The 24,872-nt window shown below is 47.9% G+C and overlaps 2 protein-coding genes across 2 annotated transcripts in view; one reads left to right on the forward strand and one right to left on the reverse strand.

Annotated features, from left to right (window-relative positions):
• Nucleotides 1-2,199: 2,199 nt before the first annotated feature.
• Nucleotides 2,200-10,342, forward strand: NEFH (neurofilament heavy). Its single transcript, XM_037817349.1, has 4 exons — nucleotides 2,200-3,109; nucleotides 4,928-5,127; nucleotides 6,144-6,268; nucleotides 8,020-10,342. The coding sequence occupies exons 1-4, from the start codon at nucleotides 2,233-2,235 to the stop codon at nucleotides 9,752-9,754; spliced, it is 2,937 nt and encodes a 978-aa protein (XP_037673277.1). The 5' UTR covers nucleotides 2,200-2,232; the 3' UTR covers nucleotides 9,755-10,342.
• Nucleotides 10,343-22,458: 12,116 nt separating this feature from the next.
• THOC5 (THO complex 5) overlaps nucleotides 22,459-24,872 on the reverse strand; it is a 37,384-nt gene continuing 34,970 nt past the window's right edge. The window contains exon 20 of the mRNA XM_037817222.1: nucleotides 22,459-22,665. Coding sequence (XP_037673150.1) covers nucleotides 22,602-22,665 — 64 coding nt within the window. The 3' untranslated portion in view covers nucleotides 22,459-22,601. The remainder of the gene's footprint in view (nucleotides 22,666-24,872) is intronic.

Raw genomic sequence — 24,872 nt, forward strand, 5'->3', positions numbered from 1 at the left:
CTAGTACCACCTGCGAACCAGCCCCTCTTGCCCCCTGAAAATTGGAGCATGACTGGATCTTTAAATGGGGAAAAATGCTTCATCATGTTCTGCTTCTCCATGCAAAACCAGAAAGTCCCTTCCCCCTCTACCCTCCTCTCCAGTGCGCTCTCTTTCCAGTAAACCGTGGTTAAAGGGACAGCAACACCACTTCCCTAGCTCTGAGGGTCTGCTTAGAACCAGGGGGCTTGCAATGAGGCAGAGGGCAAAAAAGAACAGACCCCTTGGAAGGCTTTCTTGGGGGATGTCTGCCCCCATCCTATGGGTCCGACTGAAGGAATATCAGGGTAAAATGGGAGTGTAGTGGGGATTGAGATAACTTCCTGGGGGAGGCTGAGATGTGGGAGAGGGGTCTACAGTGGTTCCCCAGGGTATTTCCAGGGTCCTAGCATCCCCGGGGGTTCTTTCAGCCCAAGTGTGTGTGTGGGAGGAGAATGTAACAAAGGAAGGGGGGACTTGGACCCTCAGCAGAAAGTTGAAGAGCCGGGCCCCTGCTCTCTGTGGGACACTGCTGGATCATTCACCCACACTTCCTCAGTTTCCCCTATCTGCAGGAAGGAGTTGCCAGCCGCACACAGTACCCACCAAGCTACCGGCAAGAAACGTTAACCCCTTTCTCCCCAAGCGGCAGGCGCTGTCCCCGGTGCTGAAGCGCCAGCCGCAACACCGCCCTCACTCCCAAGGCGTTCGACTTGAGCCAAAACCAAGAAAGCAAAATAACGCCAGCAGTTGTGCCCCACCCCCCGCCTCCAAATTCCGGGAAACCCTTTTCCTACCTGCAGACCCCATTAGGGCTGATGGGGTTGAGGGAATTTGGTACCCCAAAGACATTCCCACCATTTCCCTGGGATAAAGGTACACAAGGGGTGTCTGTTGCGGGGGTGGGGGTGAGATGACGAGAGGAGAGGGTGAGGGGAGATGGAGGAAAGGGAGTCTTTAGTTGTAGGAAAGCTGCTGCCGATCCACAGGGAAGTACATGTGTTCCCCCCTCACTTCAGCCAGAAACCCCCACCCCCAGAAGGGAGTGTTGAGGGTCTAGAGTTTGCAGCCTGTCCGGGGGACAAGACCCCCTCGTTGCACAGACAGGAAAACCGAGGGAGATGACATAACTTGTCCAAGGTCACTATGCCGGCAAACTGACCCTGTTGTGCAGACGACTGGCCTGGGTGACTTCTAGCACAGCTGTCCTCTCCCCTCACCTGCACAAGCGCCAGCGGGTCTCCCAACTTCATGACTAGACCCCACACTATTCCCACTCTGGATTCTCGCCCTCCCCCCACCCTGCACTCAGCCCAGTCCTATTAGTCCTTGCCTTTTGGGGGGAACCTCTGCCCCCGTCACTGTTGGTCGTCATTGCTGTGGCCGGCTGCAGGGTCTCCCCACTCCCTAACTTGGGGGCCACTCTAGACCGTTTGGGGAACATTGTGCTCCCCCTGCGGGGTTCCCTTTCTCCCTCCTCTGCAGGGTCTCCTATAGCCCCATTCAGGGTAGCCTTGCCACCCTCTCCAACTCCAGGTTTCTCATTCCTCTCCTGGAGACCACTCTAGCTATTAGGGGAACTCTCTACCTCCATTCGTGGGTCTCCACCCACCATTCTCCGTTCACGGTTGCCTTGCTCCCTCCCCGATTCCGGAGCCGGCTGCAGAATCTCTGCACCCTCATCCATCCAGGGGACTCCTCTAACTATTAGGGAATCCTTGTACTCTTCTCATGCGGGGATCCCCTCATTTCACTGACTGCAGGGTCTTCCATCACTACATTCAAGGGCACCATGCCCCTATTCTCATTCAGCTCGCCTTGTAGGTCCCTTCCCCCCTCCCCCCACCGGGTCCCCTTTCCTATTCCGGTCACAGCTGCAGGGTCTCGGGCCCTCACTCAGGGGTCCACGCCAATCCACTCTGGGACTCCTCTGCCCCCTGACCCAACCTCCGAGGTCTCCTCTGACGGCCCCATCGTTCCCTTTCATTCCGGGGTCCCCCTGCCCCGCCTCTCTCACTGCGGCGGAGCCGGCCGGTCCCGGGCCGTGGGGGAGGAGGCGGAGAGGGCGGGGCCCTCCTCCCCCTCCTCCCCCATTGCCAAGGGGCCGGGCCCAGCAGGGCCGCGGCGGCTATAAAAGGGCCGGCCTCCGGGTGCTGCCGCAGTGCCGCTAGCCCCGTCCCGGTCCTGCACTCCCGGCCCGCACCTGCTCCGGCCATGATGAGCTTCGGCGGCGCGGACGCGCTGCTGGGCTCCCCGTTCGCGCCGCTGCATGGAGGCGGCGGCTTGCACTACTCCCTGGGCCGCAAGGGCGGCTCCGGCGGGGCGCGCTCGGGGACCGGCTCATCTAGCGGCTTCCACTCGTGGGCGCGGACGTCCGTGAGCTCCGTGTCGGCCTCGCCCAGCCGCTTCCGCGGCGTACCCGCCCTCTCGAGCACCGACTCTCTGGAAACGCTGACCAACGGGCCGGAGGGCTGCGTGGTGGCGGCGGCGGTGGCGCGCAGTGAGAAGGAGCAGCTGCAGGCTCTGAACGACCGCTTCGCGGGCTACATCGACAAGGTGCGGCAGCTCGAGGCGCACAACCGCAGCCTGGAGGGCGAGGCGGCGGCGCTGCGGCAGCAACACGCGGGCCGCGCCGCCATGGGCGAGCTGTACGAGCGCGAGATGCGCGAGATGCGCGGCGCCGTGGTCCGCCTGGGTGCGGCGCGCGGCCAGCTGCGCCTGGAGCAGGAGCACCTGCTCGAAGATATCGCGCACGTGCGCCAGCGCCTGGAAGACGAGGCACGGCAGCGGGAGGAGGCCGAGGCGGCGGCGCGCGCGCTCGCTCGCTTCGCGCAGGAGGCCGAGGCGGCGCGCGCCGAGCTGCAGAAGAAGGCTCAGGCTCTGCAGGAGGAGTGCGGCTACCTGCGGCGCCACCACCAGGAGGAGGTGGGCGAGCTGCTCGGCCAGATCCAGAGCTGCGGCGCCGCGCAAGCGCAGATAGAGGCCCGCGACGCCCTCAAGTGCGACGTGACGTCGGCGCTGCGGGAGATCCGCGCACAGCTCGAAGGCCATGCGGTGCAGAGCACGTTGCAGTCCGAGGAGTGGTTCCGAGGTGCGCGGACCCGCGGGGGGTGGGGGGTGGGGCCGCTGCCAGCGAGACAGAGAGGGGCGGAGCGGCGTGGCCACAGGGGGCGCTCCTGGACTCCACCCGGAGGCGGCTGGGTGGAAGGGCGCATGGCTCAGCTTCCCAAATAGTGGGTTTCACTCTGGGTCTCTGGGGACCTCCCAACTCTGGGTTCTCCTTTGGCTGCTCTCCTCCAGTGTCTTTATATCCGTCCTTCAACTCTGGGGCCGGTCAGTTCTCGGCATAACTTGGGCGATCTCACTCTGAGGCCCTTCTCCCATCAGGAACAGAACAGGTTTCCCCTGCAGCTCCAAAGTGGCTGCTGGCATGTCTACCCTTCCCAACACCTAACTGCACACTGCGGGGGGACCCCATTCCCCTGACCAGGCTTCTCCCCCTGAGATTACCTGACCAATACTCCACCATCCACATCCTAACCTCCACCCCCACCCGCCCCAAATCAGGGTTGTAAGATGCAGGGGGCAGGGCATTCAAGCATCTGTTTTCCACTGGGGGACCAGCACCCCAATCAGTTGCTGGCAGTGCCAGTGGGCCCTTTAATATCTCCTCTCCCCTCCAGGGAAGCTGGGAGCCTCCCAAGTCTGTCCCCCATCCCCAATTCAGCACAGCCCTGAGTCAGCTAAACTGCATCCCCAGCTATACCTGCTGTGTGACCTTGACCAACACTTGCCCTCTCTGGCCTTCATTTCTTTTTGAGTTAAAAGAGTGGGGTGGACCGACTGGGCTTCTTAATCTGAGAAAGTCCACGATCCCTCTGGAAACTGTCTGTAAAACTGCATTTTTCTGGAGAGAGGGTGCAGAGGCTTCAACAATTTTCAGACAGGTCCTTGATCCAAAATGGGTAAGAATCCTCACCCACCTGGTTGGTTTCTAAGTTTTTGCCGGCACCAGCAGAGAAAGCCAGGAAAGCTGGGATTGGGGAGTGGTGGCTTTTCACCTTCCTTTTGCAGTGCTCTACAACAGCAGAACTGTCCCCTGTCTGCAGCAAGGCTCCACCTGGAGCAAACCTCTTTTCTCCTGGGCTTTGCCCTTCAAGCAGGCACACCATCCCCTGACTGCTAACATACCCAGCTGGCTCTGCACACCCACATCATGTGTGAGGTCCTGCATCATGCCCTGGATGCTGCTATCTGGGCATTCAGGAGGTGAAGACTAGTCTCTAGACTTGCACATGCCTCTGACAGTCTTCTGGCAGGGGCCAGGGTGTGGCCTCCATTGGTGTAGGGGCTCCTATGCAAGAGAATGTATAGCCAGGTGGAGGAAGGGACAGTGACTAGGCACGCAGGCTCTTGGCTCTGCGGTGACCTTGGGCCCTGCAGAGAACCCTGCAGGGAAGGGGCTGAGTCTACATGGTGACCTGATTTCTCATGGCGCATCCTTGCACCTCCAGAGGGAAAAGGCTGGTTGACTTGTTCAACTACAAGCCTCGAGCTCAGAGTTGAGCCCCACAGGCTGGGTTTCACATCTGAACCCCGGCACTGCCAGCCCTTGCTGAGGAGCTGGACCAGACATCAGGACAAGAAATAGGGTATGCTCTGTCTTGCCGGGTCTATGGATCCTGAGTTGGGGGAGAAAGAGTCTGATCTTTGAATCCCAGCTCTGCCACTCCCCAGCTGGGTACCCTTGGGCAATAGCTACCTGCCTGTCACATAGGATGTGGTGAGCTAAGCCTCCAGGGTGCTGCCTGGCGCACAGTAGTTGCCTTGTGTGTTGCCTTCTGGATCTGGGCACTGGAGCCCAAATCCAGGGGTGTGTGACCCTGTGCCCTCCTCCCTCTGCCTCCAGTGCGGCTGGACCGACTGTCGGAGGCAGCCAAGGTGAACACAGACGCCATGCGCACAGCACAGGAGGAGATAATCGAATACCGGCGTCAGCTGCAGACTAGGACCACAGAGCTGGAGGCGCTCAAAAGCACCAAGGACTCACTGGAGCGGCAGCGCTCTGAGCTGGAGGACCGTCATCAGGCCGACATTGCATCCTACCAGGTGGGCAGGGACGGGGCAGAGAGCCAGACTGCCTGGGCCTGGATGGTGACCCTGGACCAGTCACTGCCCTCCTGTGAGGGGCGTGATGTAGTTAAGAGAATGGGTCTTGGACTCAGGCGTACCAAGGTTCTGGTAGTTTCTAGCTAGCTGTGTATCCTTAGGAAAGTTATTTGCCTCTCTGAGTTGGCTTTCGTCTCCACAGTGAAAAAAAGAAAAAAAAAAAAAACACACAAAAACCAAAGGACCTGCTTTGCAGGGCTATGAAGAGTAAATGAAACACGCAAAATGTAAATAAGATGAAGAGCATGAAGGTGCTTGGCAGGGTCTGGCCACAGTAGGTGCTCAGGAAATGGTAACCATGGCAATGCCAGTCTGAGAGCTGAGGAGGCCTTGGCACATCCCCCCCATTAAAGGCAACTGGTGAAAGAAAAGGTCACTTTCAAATGACTTATCATGCAAGTAATACATGATGACTGTAGAAAAATTAGAAAATGGAGAAAGCAAAAAGGAGGAAATCAGAATCAGGCATAATGATCTATTTGAAGCAGTGGCTGCGGTGGGACCGGGGTACGGTGAGAAGTTTTAACTTGTGTTTAACATGCTTCCATGTACTGCCTTGGTCATCAACACCGAGTGCTTACTGAGCCCTTACTATGTGGCCAGCACTTTGTAGCATTGGGGACGCAAAGGTGAGCAAAAGCAGACAGGGTCCTGCTCCCAAAGGGGCTTCGATTTGTTACCGAGCATTTGTTAAATTTTAAAGTTCTGTAAAAAATCTCCCATCATCCTACTGACCGGTGTTAACCACTGTTGATGTCTGGTGTATTTCATTCCAGTCCTTTTCCCAAGCTATTGTGTACACATCAGGCTTTTTCTCTGGGTGATTTCTGTGTCCACGTATGAGGACCCTCACAGCTTTGACAGGGTTGGGGGTTGGCTCCAGCGAGCCCGGGCTAGGCAGGGCTGCTCTGGGTTTGCCCCGCTGGCCCCAGCCTCCATGGTGCTCTCCTCCCCAGGAAGCCATTCAGCAACTGGACACAGAGCTGAGGAACACCAAGTGGGAGATGGCAGCCCAGCTCCGAGAATACCAGGACCTGCTCAATGTCAAGATGGCTCTGGATATCGAGATTGCCGCTTACAGGTGAGGTGGGCTGGGCGGGGGGCCTTCAGGACCAGCCCCTGAGCTCTTAGGAGGAGCTAAGCCTTGGGTTTCAAGCCCCCAGTTAGGCAGCCTGAGTGCCTTGGAGACACAGATCTTGAAGTGACTCACTTTCATTGTGACAGTGACTTAGAGGGTTAAAGCCCCCCACTGCCTCCTAAGATCCAGTCAACCTGAGGACTTCTTTAGAGGAAAGCAAGGACCAAACCTTAAAGTTTTTAGCTCTTGGAGCGTTTGATTCTTGGGGAAACAAAATGGAGATGATAATTTAATAGTACCCTGGTGGGGCTGCCACAGAGGAAGTCCTCTGTGAATGACAGCTATGCGAAATCCAGTCTCAAGGGATGGACCTTCCAGCTTAGTGTCTCCCTTCTAAGAAGCAGGGCCCATACCCCCGGGGACCTGTCCACACCAGCATGGTGACACTCCCCATCCCTTGGCTCTAGTCTTGCCACTCAATGTATGGTCCATGAACCAGCAGCGTCACCTTCATTTGACAGCTTGTTAGAAAGGCAGAATCTCAAGCCCTGGCCAGGGACCTACTGAATCAGAATCTGCATTTTAATGAGATCCTGTTGAAATCAGAATCTGCAAATCCCCAGCTGATTTGTATGCTGTTAAATTTGGGAAGCACTGGGTGTTTTAGTTTCCCAGCTGCTAAAACAAATACCGCACATTGGGGTGGCTTAACAATGGAAATTTATTGGCTTACTGTTTCTGAGGCTAGAAGGCTTGCTTCCTCCCAAGTCAAGGTTGGTATCTTCTGGCAGGCCGGCAGTCTATGGATTTGTTTGGCTTTTCCATCACATGGCAGTGCACATGGTGGTGTCTTTTCCTTTCTTTACTCGGTTCCGGGTTCTGTTGACTTGAACCTTCTGGTTACTCCCCATGGCTTCTATCTCCATGTCCAATTTCCTTTGCTTTTAAGGACTTCAGCCATATTTGATTAAGGCCCACCCTCCTTCAGTGTGGGCACACCCCAACTAATAACATTTCCAAAGGTCCTGTTTACAAATGGGTTCACACCCACAGGACCAGGGATTTGGGACCTGAACATGCCTTGTATGGAGGACAAGATTCAATCCCCAACAAGGAGGAACCACTATGCTGCAGTGGCACTCTGCTAAGTCCCTTTTATTCATTATTTCACTAAAACAACACTGAAGGGACTCTTAACACCCTCTTTTTACCAATGAAGAAACTGAGACTTAAAGAGTGGCGTGGCCAAGGCCAAGGTCACTTAGCTCGTGAGTAGCAAAAACGAGTAGAATCTGCTACTACTACCATATTCCTAAAACCCAAAGGATGAGGATAAAGGAAATAGGAGAGCCTTAAAATTCAAGTGGGAACATTCTAAGACCTCTTAAAGGTTTGCTCAGCCTCCCAGCTTACTCTTAAATAATGTTTTAGTTGAAGGGCAACAAATATAACCCTTGTTAATGTAGCTCTCTCTTAAAGGCCATTTTCAGGGGAAAAAAAATGTTTTATTTCATGAGTTGTAGCCTTAACTTCATTCAACAAGAGCAACCCCATTGGGGTGTAGTTTCTGGGGGGAACTGGGATTCTTTCCTAAGTGGCTTTCTCCAATCTCAAGGTGCCTGCCATTCATTCACATTTATTCCTCAGAGTTCGTATGATTGGATAACATGGACCTTCAGGGTAATCTAGGAAAACCCCAAACTGACAAATCTGTTAGGAGTTAGTAGTAATGTCTTCCATTATCCATTCTGCAGAAAACTCCTGGAAGGAGAAGAGTGTCGGATTGGCTTTGGTCCAAGTCCTTTCTTCCTTCCTGAAGGACTCCCCAAACTACCCCCCATGTCCACCCACATAAAGGTCAAAAGTGAAGAGAAGATCAAGGTGGTAGAAAAGTCAGAGAAGGAAACCGTGATTATGCAGGAACAGACAGAGGAGATCCAGGTAACTGAAGAAGTAACTGAAGAGGAAGAGAAAGAAGCCAAAGAGAAGGAGGGCAAGGAGGAAGAAGGAGCAGAGGAGGAAGTAGAAGGGGGAGAAGAAGAAGCAAAGTCTCCCCCAGCAGAAAAGGCTGAATCCCCTGAGAAGGAGGTCATTCCTGAGAAGGAAGAGGCCAAGTCTCCAACTGAGGTCAAGTCCCCAGAGAAGGCCAAGTCCCCTGTCAAGGAAGAAGCAAAATCTCCAGCCGAGGCCAAGTCCCCTGAGAAAGCCAAGTCCCCTGTCAAGGAAGAGGCTAAGTCTCCAGCCGAGGCCAAGTCCCCTGAGAAAGCCAAGTCCCCTGTCAAGGAAGAGGCTAAGTCTCCAGCCGAGGCCAAGTCCCCTGAGAAAGCCAAGTCTCCTGTCAAGGAAGAGGCTAAGTCTCCAGCCGAGGCCAAGTCCCCTGAGAAAGCCAAGTCTCCTGTCAAGGAAGAAGCAAAATCTCCAGCCGAGGCCAAGTCCCCTGAGAAATCCAAGTCCCCTGAGAAAGCCAAGTCCCCTCTGAAGGAAGAAGTGAAGTCCCCAGTGGAGGTCAAGTCCCCAGAGAAGGCCAAATCCCCAGTGGAGGCCAAGTCCCCAGAGAAGGCCAAGTCCCCAGTGGAGGCCAAGTCCCCAGAGAAGGCCAAGTCCCCAGTGAAGGAAGAAGCAAAGTCCCCTGAGAAAGCTAAGACTCTTGATGTGAAGTCTCCAGAAACCAAGACCCCAATAAAGGAGGAAGTAAAGTCCCCTGCAGGCACCAAGTCCCCCGAAAAGGCCAAAACCCCTGTCAAGGAGGAGGTCAAGTCTCCAGAAAAGATCAAATCTCCTGTGAAGGATGATGCCAAGGCTCCTGAGAAGGAGGCCCCAAAGAAGGAAGAGGCAAAGTCCCCCGTGAAAGAGGAGAAGCCCCAGGAGGTTAAAGTCAAAGAGCCCCCAAAGAAGGTAGAGGAAGAGAAAGCTCCAGCCACACCGAAAACTGAGGAAAAGGACAGCAAGAAAGATGAGGCCCCCAAGAAGGAGGCCCCAAAGCCTGAGGTTGAGGAGAAGAAGGAACCTGCTGTGGAGAAGCCCAAAGAGTCCAAAGTTGAAGCCAAGAAGGAAGAGGCTGAAGATAAGAAAAAAGCAGCCACCCCAGAGAAGGAGGCTCCAGCCAAGGTGGAGGCGAAGGAAGAGGCTAAACCCAAAGGGAAGACGGAGGTGGCCAAGAAGGAACCAGGTGATGCCAAGGCCAAAGAACCCAGCAAACCACCAGAGAAGGAGCCGGAAAAGCCTAAAAAGGAAGAGACGCCAGCAGCACCGGAGAAAAAAGACACCAAGGAGGAGAAGGCCAGCGAGGCCAAGAAGCCTGAGGAGAAACCCAAAACAGAGGTCAAAGCCAAGGAGGAGGACAAGACCCTCCCAAAGGAGCCCAGTAAGGAGGCCCCCAAGCCCAGCAAACCCAAGACAGAAAAGGCTGAAAAATCCTCTAGCACAGACCAGAAAGACAAGCCTCCAGAGAAGGCCACAGAGGACAAGGCTGCCAAGGCAGAGAAGTAAGTCAGGGAGAAAAGAACATCCAGAGCATCCAAAGAAACTCAGGAGAATCGGGAGCTTGAGGGTCAGTGTAATGAATTTTCATTTTTTCTCTTTTTTCTTTGTATAAGAAGACCCTCTGCTTTGAGGACAGGGCCTCCTTCACCAAACCGGAATTTCTGTTAGCAATATGTTAGCAAGAGAGGGGCATCTCAGCCCCCTGCCCACCCCCACCCCAAACCCTTCCCAGGCGATGGACAGTTATGTTATGATAGCTTCTATAGTCAAATGTGATATATGCCGAATGCCGCCCATAAATACTGGACTATAAATACTGCCCCCCTCTTTTCCCAATAAGTGCATTTATTTCCTGTATGTGCAACTGACAGATGACCGCAATAATGAATGAGCAGTTAGAAACATATTATGCTTGAGATGTCTTAACCTATTCCTGAATGCCTTCTGTTTTCCAAAGGAGTGGTCAAGCCCTTGCCCAGAGCGCTCTATCCCGGCAGAGCTGGAGCGGGTGGGGCTGGGCACTGGCCACCAAATCACGCCAGGGCGCACTTTTCCACTGGAGTCCACTTTCAATTGCTTCTGTGCAATAAAACCAAGTGCTTATAAAAAGAAAATGCTGTTGCTGTTCTTATTTTGTTCCCCTGGGAAGGCTGAGGAGCGGGGAGGCAGGGACAAGGGGAGGGCTAGATGTCATGCCCAAGACAGCGTCAAAGTTCCTTGCCACCAGATACCTGCGGGCCTGGCACCAAGTTGCATGGCCTTTCTGGTGCTATTTTCTTGGGTACAATCCATGTGCCAGGCAATGTTCTAGGTGCTTTGTTTTTCTCTTGTAGGCAGGTAGCCTGGGGCATGGCTTCTCAGCATGGTCTGTGGACCACTCACATCAACATCACATCACTTGGGGGCCTTATAAAAATGCACACTCCTTGACTCCACCCCAATCAGAATCTGAGGGGTAAGTCCAGGAAAGTGCTTCACCAACTCCCAGTTGATTCTAATTCATACTGATGTTTCAGGAAGAGGTGGTGTCCTGGGGCATGCCCAACAGTGTTTTGGGCTCTGCATATGTCCTCTTTTGAGTGGAGGGATGAGCCTTCTCAATGAGGGGCCACACGTAGCTAATTCAGCTCTAGTGAGGACCAGAGTTACCATATGTTCTGGTTTGCTAAAGCTGCCATTATGCAAAACACCAGAAGTGGACTGGCTTTTTACAGGGAATTTATTAGGTTGCAGATTTACAGTTCTAAGTCCAAACTAAGGCATCAACAAGAGGTTACCTTCACTGAAGAAAGGCCAGTGGCATCCAGAACACCTCTGTCAGCTGGGAAGGCACATGGCTGGCATCTGCTGATCCTTTGCTCCTGGTTTCTGGTTTCAAAATGGTTTTCTCCAAAATGTCTCTGGGCTTCCATCTCTCTTAGCTTCTCTGTCTCATCTCTTGTGCATCAATGCTTGTTCTCCCAAGGTATTTCTCTCTAAGCATCTGGGGGTCCTCTCTTAGCTTCTCCGGGCAAACTCTGGGCTTCATCTCTTAGCTAAGCATCTCCAAATGTCTTTGTCTGCATCTCCAAGCATCTGAGTCTGTCAGCTCTTAGCTTCTCCCAGGGGCAAACTGCATTACATAACTTAGCTTCCCTCCAAAATGTCTCTCAAAGCTTCTCTGAGCTCCTTCTCTCGAGCTCTCTTAAAGGACTCCAGTGATCCAATTAAGACACACCCAGAATGGGCGGGGTCACACCTCCTTGGACATGATCGAATTAAAAGGTCTCACCTACAGTTGGGTGAGTCACATCTCCATGGAAACAATCAAATGTCCCACCCTAGTCAAAAGACTAATAAGTCTGTCCCAACATGATTGCATTAAAGAACCAGCACACCATATTAATGGGATCAACTTATCAATAGTCATTTAATTGGATTCTAGTATGCTTTTCCAGATGTGGTTTTGAAGGTGTAGTGCTCTTGTGGATTTATGGGCAGCCTTTACTATAAAATTCTTGTGCAAGTTTCTAACTAGGATATTTGTAACCTTTCATTCTGTTTGCTTGGCACCTCCTATTCAGGGAATTGCTTCCTCCCCTGTCCCAACTAAGTATCAGGGCCACTGTGTTTTTTAATTGCTCTGTACCACTGGTCCCTGGTGATTGGTCCAAGGATGACTGCCTGATTCCAGCTGAGCTGACCTTTTCTGGTTTTTATTTTGATGTCTTTTTTTTATTATGAACTTTAACATATATACATGACAGTGATATCTTTCAAAGTATGATTTAACAAGTAGTTGGAGAGCAAATTTCAAAGAACGCTATGGGTTATAGTCCACAATTTCAGTTATTTCCATAATTGTAAAATATACATACAGAAAGGTGTTAACTTTCAACGTACAGCTCAACAAGCAGTTATATAGGTAATTTTAAAAAAAGGTTATGGGTTACAGTTCCACAGTTTCAGTTCTTTCTTTATTGTGAAATATAGGATATATACAGAAAGGTGATAACTTTCAAAGCACAATTCAATTAATAGCTATAGGGCAAATTTTTTTAAAATGTTATAGGTTACAGTTTCACCATTTCAGTTATTTCCTTCTAGCTATTCTAATACCCTAGCATCTAAAATATATACAAAGTTTCAGTATTCATAATCCTTTGTTAAATCCTATCTTGTCTGTTGCTACCCCTTCCTCTCGTTTAATCACTTCATCGATCTTCAGGGGTGTCTAGGCGGTAACCACCCTGATTTGTTCATATTGAAAGGGGGTGTTGACATTATGGGGAAGGGGGTTGCATCCGATTGTTGTTCTTAATGAGGCTGTTGCCTCTGGGTTTTAGGCCTTGTCTGGCATAGCAGCACTGGTGGATTTAAGTTTCTGAGAGAAAAAACTTAGTGAGTGAATCTTTTAGAGAATCTCAGATAGGGACCTAGGTTTTTCAGGACTGCTGTTGGTAAGGGCATAGCATACTGTGGCCATCTGGGATGTTTAGCTGGAGCTTGCATAAGAGAAACCTCCATTTCCTGGGGTTTTAAATTTGAGGCCAGTGAGAGTGACCGGTAGTCCTCTGACTGTGGAAGGTGGGGGGGATGTGAGAATCAGAATGTGGGTGGCCATGTTTCCAGCCTTGTGGAAAAACTAGTCTCCTGTGAGAGAGGGTGACATAGATGTACAGAAACCGAAAAAAAAAAAAAAAAAAAAAAAATCTGGAGAGTCAAGTGGGTTTCAGTTCCCTGATTAATGGGATCCTTTCCATGCCTTGTTTCCATACTTTGAGCCAATAAATCCCCCTCTTTGTCAAAGCTCATTGAGTTATGGCTCTATCATTTGCAGCCAGAAGAGCTCTGAATAACATAGTGACTGAGGGGGATGGTTGCTATGTTAGAAAGCAATTGGTGGTCTCTCTGAGAATGAGCCAGTACCTCCTCAAAATGTTGCCCAAGGTCAACTGCTCGGGCCAAGACCCACATCTCATCTTTAGCAACCATTTTCCACCTATCACAGGCTCTGAACTTTTACCAGGAAGAGTGCCAAGACAGGGTAGGGTGGTCACATTTAAATAAAATGGTCTTTAAATGTCATTTTAGAAGCTGTTTTGAGTGGCTCTATGTCAAGTTAACACACATGCCCACGGACCCTGTGAATACCTAAGTATTTCTCTTCTGAACAGCTCTGCCCTAGGGAAGTCAGACAGAACTGCCACAGGGCATGGTACATAGCTACAGCATCCAAAGATCAAACTGGGATCTGGGACCTAGGAAATCCCCATGGGTCTTGTCTGAAAAAAAAGCTACAGTTGACTGAGTTCTCTCCAAGATGCTTGTAACGATAACCACTCTCATTTATTGAGATAGCCATATTTTTACATAAGTCCTCTCCAATCCACATAGGAATTTTTCTGGGTAGATATTCTGGTGAAGAAATCGGTTCAGAGGTGAAGCAAGTTGCCCTGAGTTATGCAGCTAAAAAGGTATGACATAGCGCACAGTTGGCAACAGAAGGGTATATGGGAAAAATCTACATATTGCATACTAGGGACTATAATTAATAGGAATACCATACTAGTGTTACACAAATACTAGGGACAAATAATTGAGAGCTGACAGGAGCTACAAGATGTTTTAGGTCATGAGAATTGTTTAAAATGGAGAATGATGAAGATTGTACAACTAAGTGATGATAATATGAGATATGGATGGATGATCATGGACATAACATATGCTATGTGAACTTAGGAACCTCCTGCTTTATAAGGCAAGCCCTCAATATTGAGGCTTGCTCAGATGAAACTTATGGCTGTAAAGAGGAGGCTGAGCCCACCTGTAATTATGCCTAGGAGTCACCTCCAGAGAACTTCTTTTGTTGCACAAATGTGGACTATCTCTCTCTAAGCCTAACTGCAAATAAATTCATCATCTTTCCACTGTTGTGGGACAGGACACTCAAGATGAATGAGCCTTCCTGGCATGGATTCCAGGAATGAGCCTGACCCTGGCATCGAGGGATTGGGTGCCTTTTTGACCAAAAGAGGGAAAAGAAAGGCAACAAAATAAGGTTTTAGTGGCTAAGAGAGTTCAGAGTCAAGAGGCTGTCATGGAGGTTACTCCTATGCAAGATTGACCTAGATATGCCAAATGACCACAATTTGATAAGTCCAAGTCAACAGCAGTCCCAAAAATCTTAAATACCACCCGATCCCCATTTGGGACTCGATAAAAATTTCACGCATTAAGTTTATTCTTCAGAAACTTAAATCCTTTAGAGTGCCCCTATGCCAGCTAAGTCGCAAAACCCAGAGACAACAGCTTCTTCAAGAACATCAACTAGACGTGTCCCTTTTGTTCATAAAGTTGACACCCCTTTTCAACATGAACAGGTTAGGGTGGTCACTGCCTAGACATTCCTGAAGATCAGGAAAGTGATTGAACTAGAGGAAGGGATAGCAACAGGCAAGATGGAATTTAACAAAGGATTATGAATACTGAATCTTTATACAATTTTATTTTTTCTTAGTTGCTAGGGTACAAGAAAGAACTGAAATGGTAGAACTGTAACACATAGCATCCTTTGAAATTTGTTCTATAGCTACTTGTTAAATTGTAATTTGAAACCTATACCTTTTTGTATATATGTTCTATTTCACAATAGGGGAATAACTGAAACTATGGTACTATAACTCATAACAACTTTGGAAATTTCCTATATATGTACCTGTTAAATTATACTTTGAAAGATATTACCATTTTGTATATATGTTATATTTCATAATAAGGAAATAACTGAAACTGTGAAACTGTAACCTCTAATAGTCTTTGAAATTTGCTCTCTAACTACTTGTTAAATTGCACTTGGAAAGTTATCACTTCTATGTATATATGTTATATTCAACAATAAAATAATATGATAAAAAAAGGCAAGGAGGGAGAAAAGCAACAGAAAGTAGGACAAGTAGAAATTATTAGTTGTAGAAACTAATAGAAACTACCTTGTTTTGCTTAAGCAGAAAACGAATTTTCTAGCCCATTTTAGGTCACTCATGGAATCTCAGGAGAGTCAGAGATCAGTCTCGGAGGTTACATGACAGGAGAAACACCAAAATAACATATGGCCTGAGAGCCACAGCTATCAGCATCTACATTCCTTTGCTGACTCCTCTGGACGTCCAATAAATGTTAGCACTTAAAAGAATCAGGTATGTGCAGAAATATTCAAATACAAAATATGTTCGCATCAGCTTTGTTTACATTTTGGATAAATAGAAAATACCCTGTGTGCTGGTTTGAATGTATTGTGTCCCCCCAAACGCCATTATCTTTGATGTGGTCTTGTGTGGACAGACCTATCAGTGTTAATTAGATTGTAATTCTTCGAGTATTTCCTTGGAGATGTGTCCCACCCAACTGTGGGAGATGACTCTGATTGGATAATTTCCATGGAGGTGTTACCCCACCCGTCTAAATTAAATCACTGGAGCCATATAAATGAGCTGACAAACAGAAGGAACTCAGTACAGCTGAGAGTGACATTTTGAAGAGAACCTACAGCCAAGAGGGACACTTTGAAGAAAGCACAGGAGCTGCAGATGAGAGACAGTTTGAAGACAGCCGTTGAAAGCAGACTTTTGCTCTGGAGAAGCTAAGAGAGGACAGATACCCCAAGTGCAACTAAGTGACATTTTTGAGGAACTGCAGCCTAGAGAGGAACATCCTGGGAGAAAGCCATTTTGAAACCAGAACTCTGGAGCAGATGCCAGCCACCTGCCTTCCGAGCCAACAGGGGTTTTCCGGATGCCACCGGCCATCCTCCAGTGAAGGTACCCCATTGTTGATGCATTACCTTGGACACTTTACGGACTTAAGACTGTAACTTTGTAACCAAATAAACCCCCTTTATAAAAGCTGATCCATTTCTGGTATTTTGTATAACAGGCAGCATTAGCAAACTAGAACACCCTGAATATACAACAATAAGAGATTGGTTAAATAATTTAAGTTACGTCTATATTAGTAAGCACATTGCAGCAAAAAAGAAAACTAGTTTTTTTGAAGTTTAAGGAGTAATTTATTCCAGTTAGACCTAACAGATATCTATAGAACACCCCACCCAACAGCAGAATATGTGTTCTTCTCAAGTACATATGGAACATTCACTAGAATAGAACATATGCTAGGCCATAAAAGAACTCACCAAATTTAAGAGGAATGAATTGTACAAAGTATGTTCTCCAATCACAATGGAGTGAAATTAGAAATTAGCAATACAAGGAAATTTGGGAAATTCACAAATATGTGGAAATTAAACAGTACATTCCTGAATAACCAATGAGTCAAAAAAGAACTCACAAGGGAAATTTGCTAATTCTTTGAGATGAATGAAAATAAAGACACATCATAGGAAAACTTACGGGGATGAAGCTTAAGCAACGCTTAGAGGGAAATTTAAAGCTATAAATATGTACATTAAAGAAGAAAAGAGATTTGAGAATCAATAACCTAAACTTCTACCTTAAGACACTAGAAAAAGAGAATTAAACTCAAAGCAGGATTAGATCAGAAATTAATGAAATAGAGAATAGAAAAACAATAACAATAGAGGAAATCAACAAAACTAAAAGTTAATTATTTCAAAGATCAGCAAAATTGACAATCCTTGGACAATTGGATAGCCACATGCAAAAGAATGAAGTTGGACCTCTACTCACACCACATACAAAAACTGACCCAAAACAGACCAGAGAAATAAAGGTAAGGTCTAAAATTATAAACCTATTAGGAGAAAACATAGGTGTAAATCTTTGTAAACTTGGATTAGGCAATGGTTTCTTACATATGACACCGACACACAAGCATAAAAGAACAAAAAAATATGGGACACTGTGCTGGTTTGGATGTATTATGTCCCCCAAAACACCATTATCTTTGATGCAGTCTTGTGTGGACAGGAAAGATATTGGTGTTGGGGTTGGAGACTTTTGATTGGATGTTTCTGTGGAGATGTGATCACTGAGGTTCACTGAAGAGGTGTGGCCCTGCCCATTCAGCTTGGGCTTTGATTAGTTTACTGGAGCACTGTATAAGCTCAGACAGAAGGAATGAGCTTGCTACACCCAAGAGGGACACTTTGAACAATGCACATGAGCTGAGAGAGGAGCTGCAGATGAGAGACAATTGAAGACGGCTGTTGAAAGCAGACTCTTGCTCTGGAGAAGCTAAGGGAGGACAAATGCCCCAAGAGCAATTGAGAGTGACATTTTGAAGAGGAGCTGTGGCCTAGAGAGGAACGTCCTGGGAAAAAGCCATTTTGAAACCAGAACTTGGAGGAGACGCCAGCCACATGCCTCCCCAGCTAACAGGTTTTCCGGATGCCATTGGCCATCCTCCAGTGAAGGTACCCGATTGTTGATGACTTATCTTGGACACTTTATGGCCTTAAAACTGTAACTGTGTAACCAAATAAACCCCCTTTATAAAAGCCAATCCATTTCTGGTATTTTGCATAACAGGCAGCATTAGCAAACTAGAACAGACATCTTCAAAATTAAAACCTTTTTACTTCAAAGGACACATTCAAGAATGTGAAAAGACAACCAACAGACTGGAAAAAAGGTTTGAAATCGTATATCTAATAAGAGACTTATATGCAGGAAATACAAAGGACTCTAACAACTTAATATTAAAAAGACCAATAACCCATTTGAAAAATAGGCAAAGGATTTGAATGGACATTTCTCCAAAGATATACAAATTGCCAATAAGAACACGAAAAGATGCTCAACATCATTATTCATCAGGGAAATGCAAATCAAAACCACAATGAGATACACTTCCTACCCACCACAATAATCACAAAGACGGGTAACAAGTGTTGGAGAGGACGTGGAGAAATTGGAACCCTCATACATTGTTGGTGGGAAAGTAAAAGGGAAAAGCTGCTAGGGAAAACAGATTGCCTGTTCCTCAAAAAGTTACCATATGATTCAGCAAATCCACTCCCAGGAATATACCCACAAGAAATGAAAACATATGTTCAAGCAAAAACTTGTATACAAATGTTCACGTCAGCATTAGTCATAATAATACAAAAGTGGAGACAAATGTTCATCAACTGAGGAAGAGATAAACAAAATGTGGTATATTTGTGCAATGAATATTATTCAGCAGTGGAAAGAAATTAAGTTACTGATACATGCTTCAACATGGATGGACCTTGAGAATATTATGCTAAGTGAAAGAAGCCAATCGCACAGGGACCATGAATTGTACAATTCCATTTATATGAAATTAGCAGAGTAGGCAAATAGAAAGATTAGTGGTAGCCAGGGGCTGGCAGAAGGGTGGGGTATGGGGATTGACTGCTAATGGGCATGGGGTTTCTTTTGGGGTGATGAAAATATTCTGGAATCAGTGGTTGTGTAATGATGCAAACATACTATAAAGAAAACGGAATTGTACAATTTAGAAGGATGAACTTTATGGTGTGTGTATTGTATCTCAACAAAACTGTTATTAAAAACAAATCAACTATAGTTAGAGGCTGTCCCAGAAGGGGTGAGCCCACTGCAGCCTCCCTCTCTGGCCAAGTGAGAGATAAGTGACACTGGTCAGGATGTGCCAAGGACCTAGCAAGTCTAGATGGCATTTTAGTGGCACCCAGGGAACAGCTGTGCACTTGGCCCAGTGTGAGCAATGGACAATGAAAGCCTGGCTCTACCTGAGGGCACAGACCAGTTTAGTGACCGACTGAAGTCCAGCTGGCCAGGAATGACTGGATGCAGCAAGCTGGCCTTCCAGAGCCAGAGTCTGGGACCCTCCAGGAGGGGCACAGGGGATCAGGAAGGAAAGGACCAAAGGGTCCCCATCTCCAGGCTGAAACCTGGAGGGCAGGCCCCAATACTAAGAATCATTCTCCGTTGCTGAGCAATACTGAGCTCTGTGCTGAGGGAGTTGGTACTTGATCCCTTAAAACCATCCTGTGAGGAGCTTCTTTTGTTGTCCCATTTTGCAGATGAGGACACTGAGGCTTTAGAGGCGCAAAACAACCTGCCCAGGCAGCTACTCAGCGGTGGAGCTGTAACTCTTGACCGCTTCGTCACTCTGGGTGTATTTTGTGTCGTACAAATGAATTAGTAACCTAGCAAGAGTGCTGGCTAGAATCTATGTTGGGTCTGAAGATGCTCTTGTGAAAAGGAAAAGCCTTGAGGGCAGATAGACCAAGCTGGAGCCCTGGGTGGGCAGCCGACAGGTCACTTCAGCCTCTAAGCTGTTTCTTCGTCTGCAAAAATGAAGGGATTGCGTATCCCTGGCTGCCTGTTGTAATTAAACGGGACAATGAATGTAAAATTGTAAATAGCACAGTACCTGACTCAAAATGGACATTGAATGGGGGTAATGCCTGTTCTCATCGAAGGGGCTCCTGGACACCATTGAAAGGACAGAGTCCAGGCCACAAATAGGGACCTTTTTCCTTTTGAGTGTTCGGCAGCTCTGCTCCGTCCCCTGGGTAGGTTTCTTCTTAGCCTTGTTTCCCAAGTGATCAGCAGGAACACCCTTAGAATGAAAAGAGTCTATTCGATTTATTTGTAGAGAAAACAATTAGGAAAGGGCAAGCTGGGGAGATAATAAGAGAGAGGCTAGAAGATACCAAGAAATCAAGGCTATGAATGGCAGCGTTTTTTGGGTTTTGTTTTTGGTTTGGATTTTTAGGAAAGAGAAGGTCCAAGTGGAAATGCTTCCAAAATTGCTTCCAGAACATTCTCCCAGTGTGTAGCATAAAGGAAAGAGCTGCTTCCCGCTGCTCTGCTCCGGATCATTGCATAGCACTGAAAGATCCGGTGTTGGCAGTCCAGAGCAGGGGCAACCCAAATGGGATCAGACTTGTTTGTATGTACATGCAAGAACTCCCATGGAAAGTCCCAGAAATAACAAGCAGGGGAATTTTGGGAGAGCTGGTAAGGGCTGATGCTAGTTTGAGTTATTACTCGTGGATGGCAGCTTTTAAAAGACAAGGAAGTGGAGGAGCGAGTCCCAGGTGTGTGAGAACCAAAAGGAGCTTCAGTCTGGGATGGAGCCCTGACCCTAGAGTATAACATGCAGGAAGGCCAAGGCCAATTCCGGTTGAAAAGGAGAGTCAAGCCAGGGCCCCTCCCCCTAATGAGCCCACCCTAAATACCCCTAAGGGCTGGGACTGTCCTGGGCTTCTCACTAGTTCTAAAACCCTTCTCCTTAAGGCCAAGAAAATTGTGTTTTTCAGGGAAAATCTCCTCTGGAGGATGCAGGCTCTAACATCCACGGCCCAGGAAGCCCTCGCAAACCCTCCCAAGCTCTCTCTGCAACCTTGTCCCAGCTTCCAGAGATGAGATTCAGTGCTGAGTCAGTTTGGCCGCCTTCCAGCCAAGAACAGAAGTGGAAGCTGCAATGCAGAGCCATTAAGGAAGCTATTTTTAGGCTTATTTCAATTGTATTCAGCACGGGCCGTGAGACGCAAGGCCTGAATGTGGCCAGACGAGGGGCACGCCGGCGGGGACAAAGACCAGGCAAAGAGGTCAGAGAAGACAAGCAGCTCTTGTAACGTGGAGAGAAAGAAGGCTCACCCTACTGCCCAAGAGCAGAAGACATGAGAAGTGGGGGAGCTGCTGGGAGAGAATCCCGTTCTGCTTTTCTGAGAAGTTACCATGAAAAACAAGGGAAGGAGAGGGAGGACAGTGCCTTCCAAAAAGAGACTAGGACAATCAACCCCAGGGGAGCTTGTTAAAAATACATTTCCTCGGCCCATCCCAGGTCACCTGAGTCCGAATATTTAGAGGTGGAGCTTGGGAATCTAATCAGCTCCTTGGTAAAAAGCCACATAAATTTAAGTTCCGAGGGCCTCTGGGCTGGAGAGTAATCAAAAGAAGGATGTAGGCTGAGAGGAAGAGAGTGGTGGTCGTCTCTTGTTACCAGAAGTGCCATTTCCCCCCCTCCTCTCTGGGCTTAGGTTTCCACTTGTGAAATGAGGGGTGCTGGCAGGGCTAGGGGTCCCTTTTCCCCCGGTAGCTCAGTGGTCAGCTGACAGGAGAAATCACCTTTTATACCAGAGGTCCATGTTATTGAAGAATAAAAAGTACCAGAAAAGTCTATTTAAAGTGATACACTTACAATGGGGTCCAAAATGTCAAAGCAGATAGATTATGGGAAAAAAACTGTGATTGACACTATCTCAAAAAATAAAATTTATTTCACCTTGTATTTAGCAAACTTTAGACAATTACAACTGTGATAAGTCTTAAATATTTTTACATATTTATTCTTAGGATATGTATTTTTATAACTCAATTCCTGAACATTTTTGCATCTTTATTTTTAAGGTATATATGATACATATTTTTATATCTTAATCCTTAAAACGAATAAAGAATGAATTGAGTACTGTTTTTTTTCCGGGGCGGGGGTGGAGTGGGGGGTGGTGCAGGGCATAATTTTCCTGACAAAATTATCCAAGATCATTCTGTGCCATCCTTCACTTTGTTTGACCTTTGAGGGATGATCACAAAAGGAAGTCATTTTGCAAACATTTTAAAGGGTGTCATCTGTTTTTCCCAGGGCTTCTCTTTATCTTTTGAGAGGCAAACCATTAGTTTTGGAGGCATCTGTCATGTCACCCATCATGAAGATTCTCCTCAAAGGTCACCTGGACTCACTCAGCCAGAGCCTCACTGGCCAACAGCTCTGCCTCTGCTTCTTTCACAATCACTGTCATTGACTTCATGAAATCCTGCAAGATTTAAAATTACTCCTCGTGATATCTTTTATTTGCCTTGCACTGAAGGACATTTACAACATCCAAAAATCAGAAAGGAACTGGCTAGTGGCATGAGCTGGGGGAGGGGAGGTTGGGTGGTGGGAGAATGAGATTGATAAATCAGAAGGAAAGGTTGGCCGGGGATTAATTTAGTAAGTGGTGAGTTCATTTGTGAATACTTTTGTGCTATACTGACTCTGGCATCCCTTGCCACTTCCTAACAGCAAGGGATAATAAAAAACTGAGAAAAGAGGACCCAAAAAGCAGAAACAAAATAAGGTGTGTGCAGACAAAAGAGAAGCATCTCAGCAGAATCCAGATTGTTTTCAACTCCGCTTTTCTTGGCCACCGAGTGAAATGCCCTTGCACAGTGTGCTGTGGCTCCACCTGCCCTTCCAGGCCACAAAGCTGTCCCCCTTCCCTCCAAAGAGCCACAAGACAAAGAACATTTAGTCAGGTGTTCTTTTACTAGGCTGGAAACACAAAACCTGTCTTTGGAGAATATCAACAGCCACATGTGGGCCAGAGCAGAGAGTGGAGGTGAGCAACCAGATGGGACCTTCGGGGAAATGTGGCTGACCAAGCGGAAAGTCAGCGATGGCTGAAGAATCCTTGAGGATGGTTATATTTAAACGGCTTCATCCTACTGGGACCCCTAGAGAAACAGGAGAAGGGAGAGCAGTTAACACCATGCCCTCATGACTGACAAAATAAATTACAATTCATCCACATAAGGGAATATTCTGTAGCTGTTAAAAAAAAAAAAAAAAAAAGGTAGCATTACATGACATAGAACATTATGAGAAAAGCAGACTGCGGAACTTTATGGAAGGTGTGAAAGCATTTTTGTAAAGAGTGATTTATAGGCTTGCAAACACATTAACACAAATTGGGATGGGCCCTGGCTGAGAGGAGGCACTTCTGGGGACAGTCTGGGCTCCCTCACTTTTTGCACTACTCCTTTAAATGTTTACCAACAAGCACTTTTTATTTCTGTAATAAAAAATATAAAGAAATTACAAAAAATATTCCCGCTTATAGGAAGACTCTCATGCAGGCAGAGTCTGGAAGTGAAAAGAATCTGCCCTAAGTGTTAGCCAAGAGCCATGTACTTCATATTTTCTACCACTTCAGTGCTATTTGTATCATTTTACAGATGAAGAAATAAGCCCAGAGAGGTAAACTGTTTGCCCAGAATTATACAGCTAGGAAATGGCAGAGCCAAGACTCAAAAGCAGGTCTGATGCCAAACCCCGTTTGCCCCAAGCAGGCTGAGAGTCACGGGCGGGAGGGCAGGCAAGACCTGTGTCCAAAGCCTTGACCCCAGTGAAGCGCAGGTGCTTCACCTGTAATTAAACTGCTCCAAGCAAAACTTCCTCTTACACATAACTCCACAATGAATGGGTGCCCTTTCTCCCTTTTCATCTGCCTGTGACTGACAGTCAATAATAATGAGAAAGGTGCTGGTCTAAGGGATTGTGTGACTGTGAGTGTGAGCATGGCAGGGGACTGTCACAGGGAGAATGAAGGTTATTATTCTATACCTGCAGAATCTCTTTTAATTTCATCCTTCCAACAACACCTGAGGAAGGTGCTGTTTTACAGACGAGGACACTGAATCTCAGAAGGGTGGCAGAGCTGGAATTTGAACCCATGTCTTTCTGGCCCCAAAGCCCATTTGCCCCCCAATACCAGAAGGGTGCAGAGGCTCCCGGGAAGTCCAGGCACACTGTGAAGAAGAACCCAAAGCCTAATGGCACTCAGCCAGGGGCCGAGCCAGGGCCAGCCTTCAAATCCCCTGCAACCCAGGATAGCATTCTGCACCCCAAAATCTTGGCCTGATCCAGCAGTCAGCTGGACTCCAGGAGAAGACCTTTGCCTCTCATACCTCATAGGACATGGAGATAACTGGATCCGAGTCGCCAAAGGAGCACCTTCTCACATGCCCTGCCAGAGGAGTCTGGCCTGGGCACCAAAGTACTTCAGCAAACGGGTGCTTCAGGAACATCAGAGAAAAGAAATAAGCACTGACTGAGTGAGAACTCCCACCCTGGAAATGTGCTATAGCAGGCTGGGAGAGTGGGGAGAAATGAGATCTCACACAGACCCACTAAGGAGAGTAAGCTCTAGAAGGCACCAGCACCCAGGTGCCAGCTCTGCCTCCCAACAGCCTCATGGGGTCTGGAGCTGGTTATTATAAGACAACACTATGAACCAGGGCAGGTGGAAGTGCCAGACGGAGACAAGAGGATGACGGGACGGCTTCCAGGGGCTGAGTCTTGCTGTCCAGGAACAAGGGGCACATAAAACACCTTTTAGCCTGACAGGGAACAAGAGGGATGTACTGATTAGACACAGGTTACAAACACTTTCCCTTTCAGAAATACTGCCCCTTCCTAACTCCTTGAGCAAAATGGAAGGGAAGCCTGAGCAGTGGACTCGGGGTTTTTTAAAGTAACTCTTTAAGCACAAGAACATGAGTTAGGGGATAAAGAGCTAGAAAGGACCTGACAACAAAGAAGAAAAGGAAACTAGAACTGCTGTGAGCCCAGACATGCTAAACATAAAACTTTCAGGACCTGCTGGCATTTCCTGAGCATCTGTCCTGTGCCAGGAACCGTCCCAGAAGCTCTGCATGAATTACCTCTAATTCCTCATAAACTAGAAGGTATTACTTCCACTTGAGCGATGGAGTAATGGGCTAAAGTGAAGTGACTCTCCCAGGGTCACGAAGCTAGTAGGCCAAAGAGGAGAGCTCGGTACTCAGGTTCATCTTACTTCAGAGCTGGGTTCCTTCTGGAACTCCTACTGCCTAATGCTGTGATTCTCACCTGATGTGTGAGCTACCTGCGAAGCCTTCAA

This window comes from Choloepus didactylus, chromosome 23, assembly GCF_015220235.1.
Source record: "Choloepus didactylus isolate mChoDid1 chromosome 23, mChoDid1.pri, whole genome shotgun sequence".
Classification (NCBI taxonomy): Eukaryota; Metazoa; Chordata; class Mammalia; order Pilosa; family Megalonychidae; genus Choloepus; species Choloepus didactylus.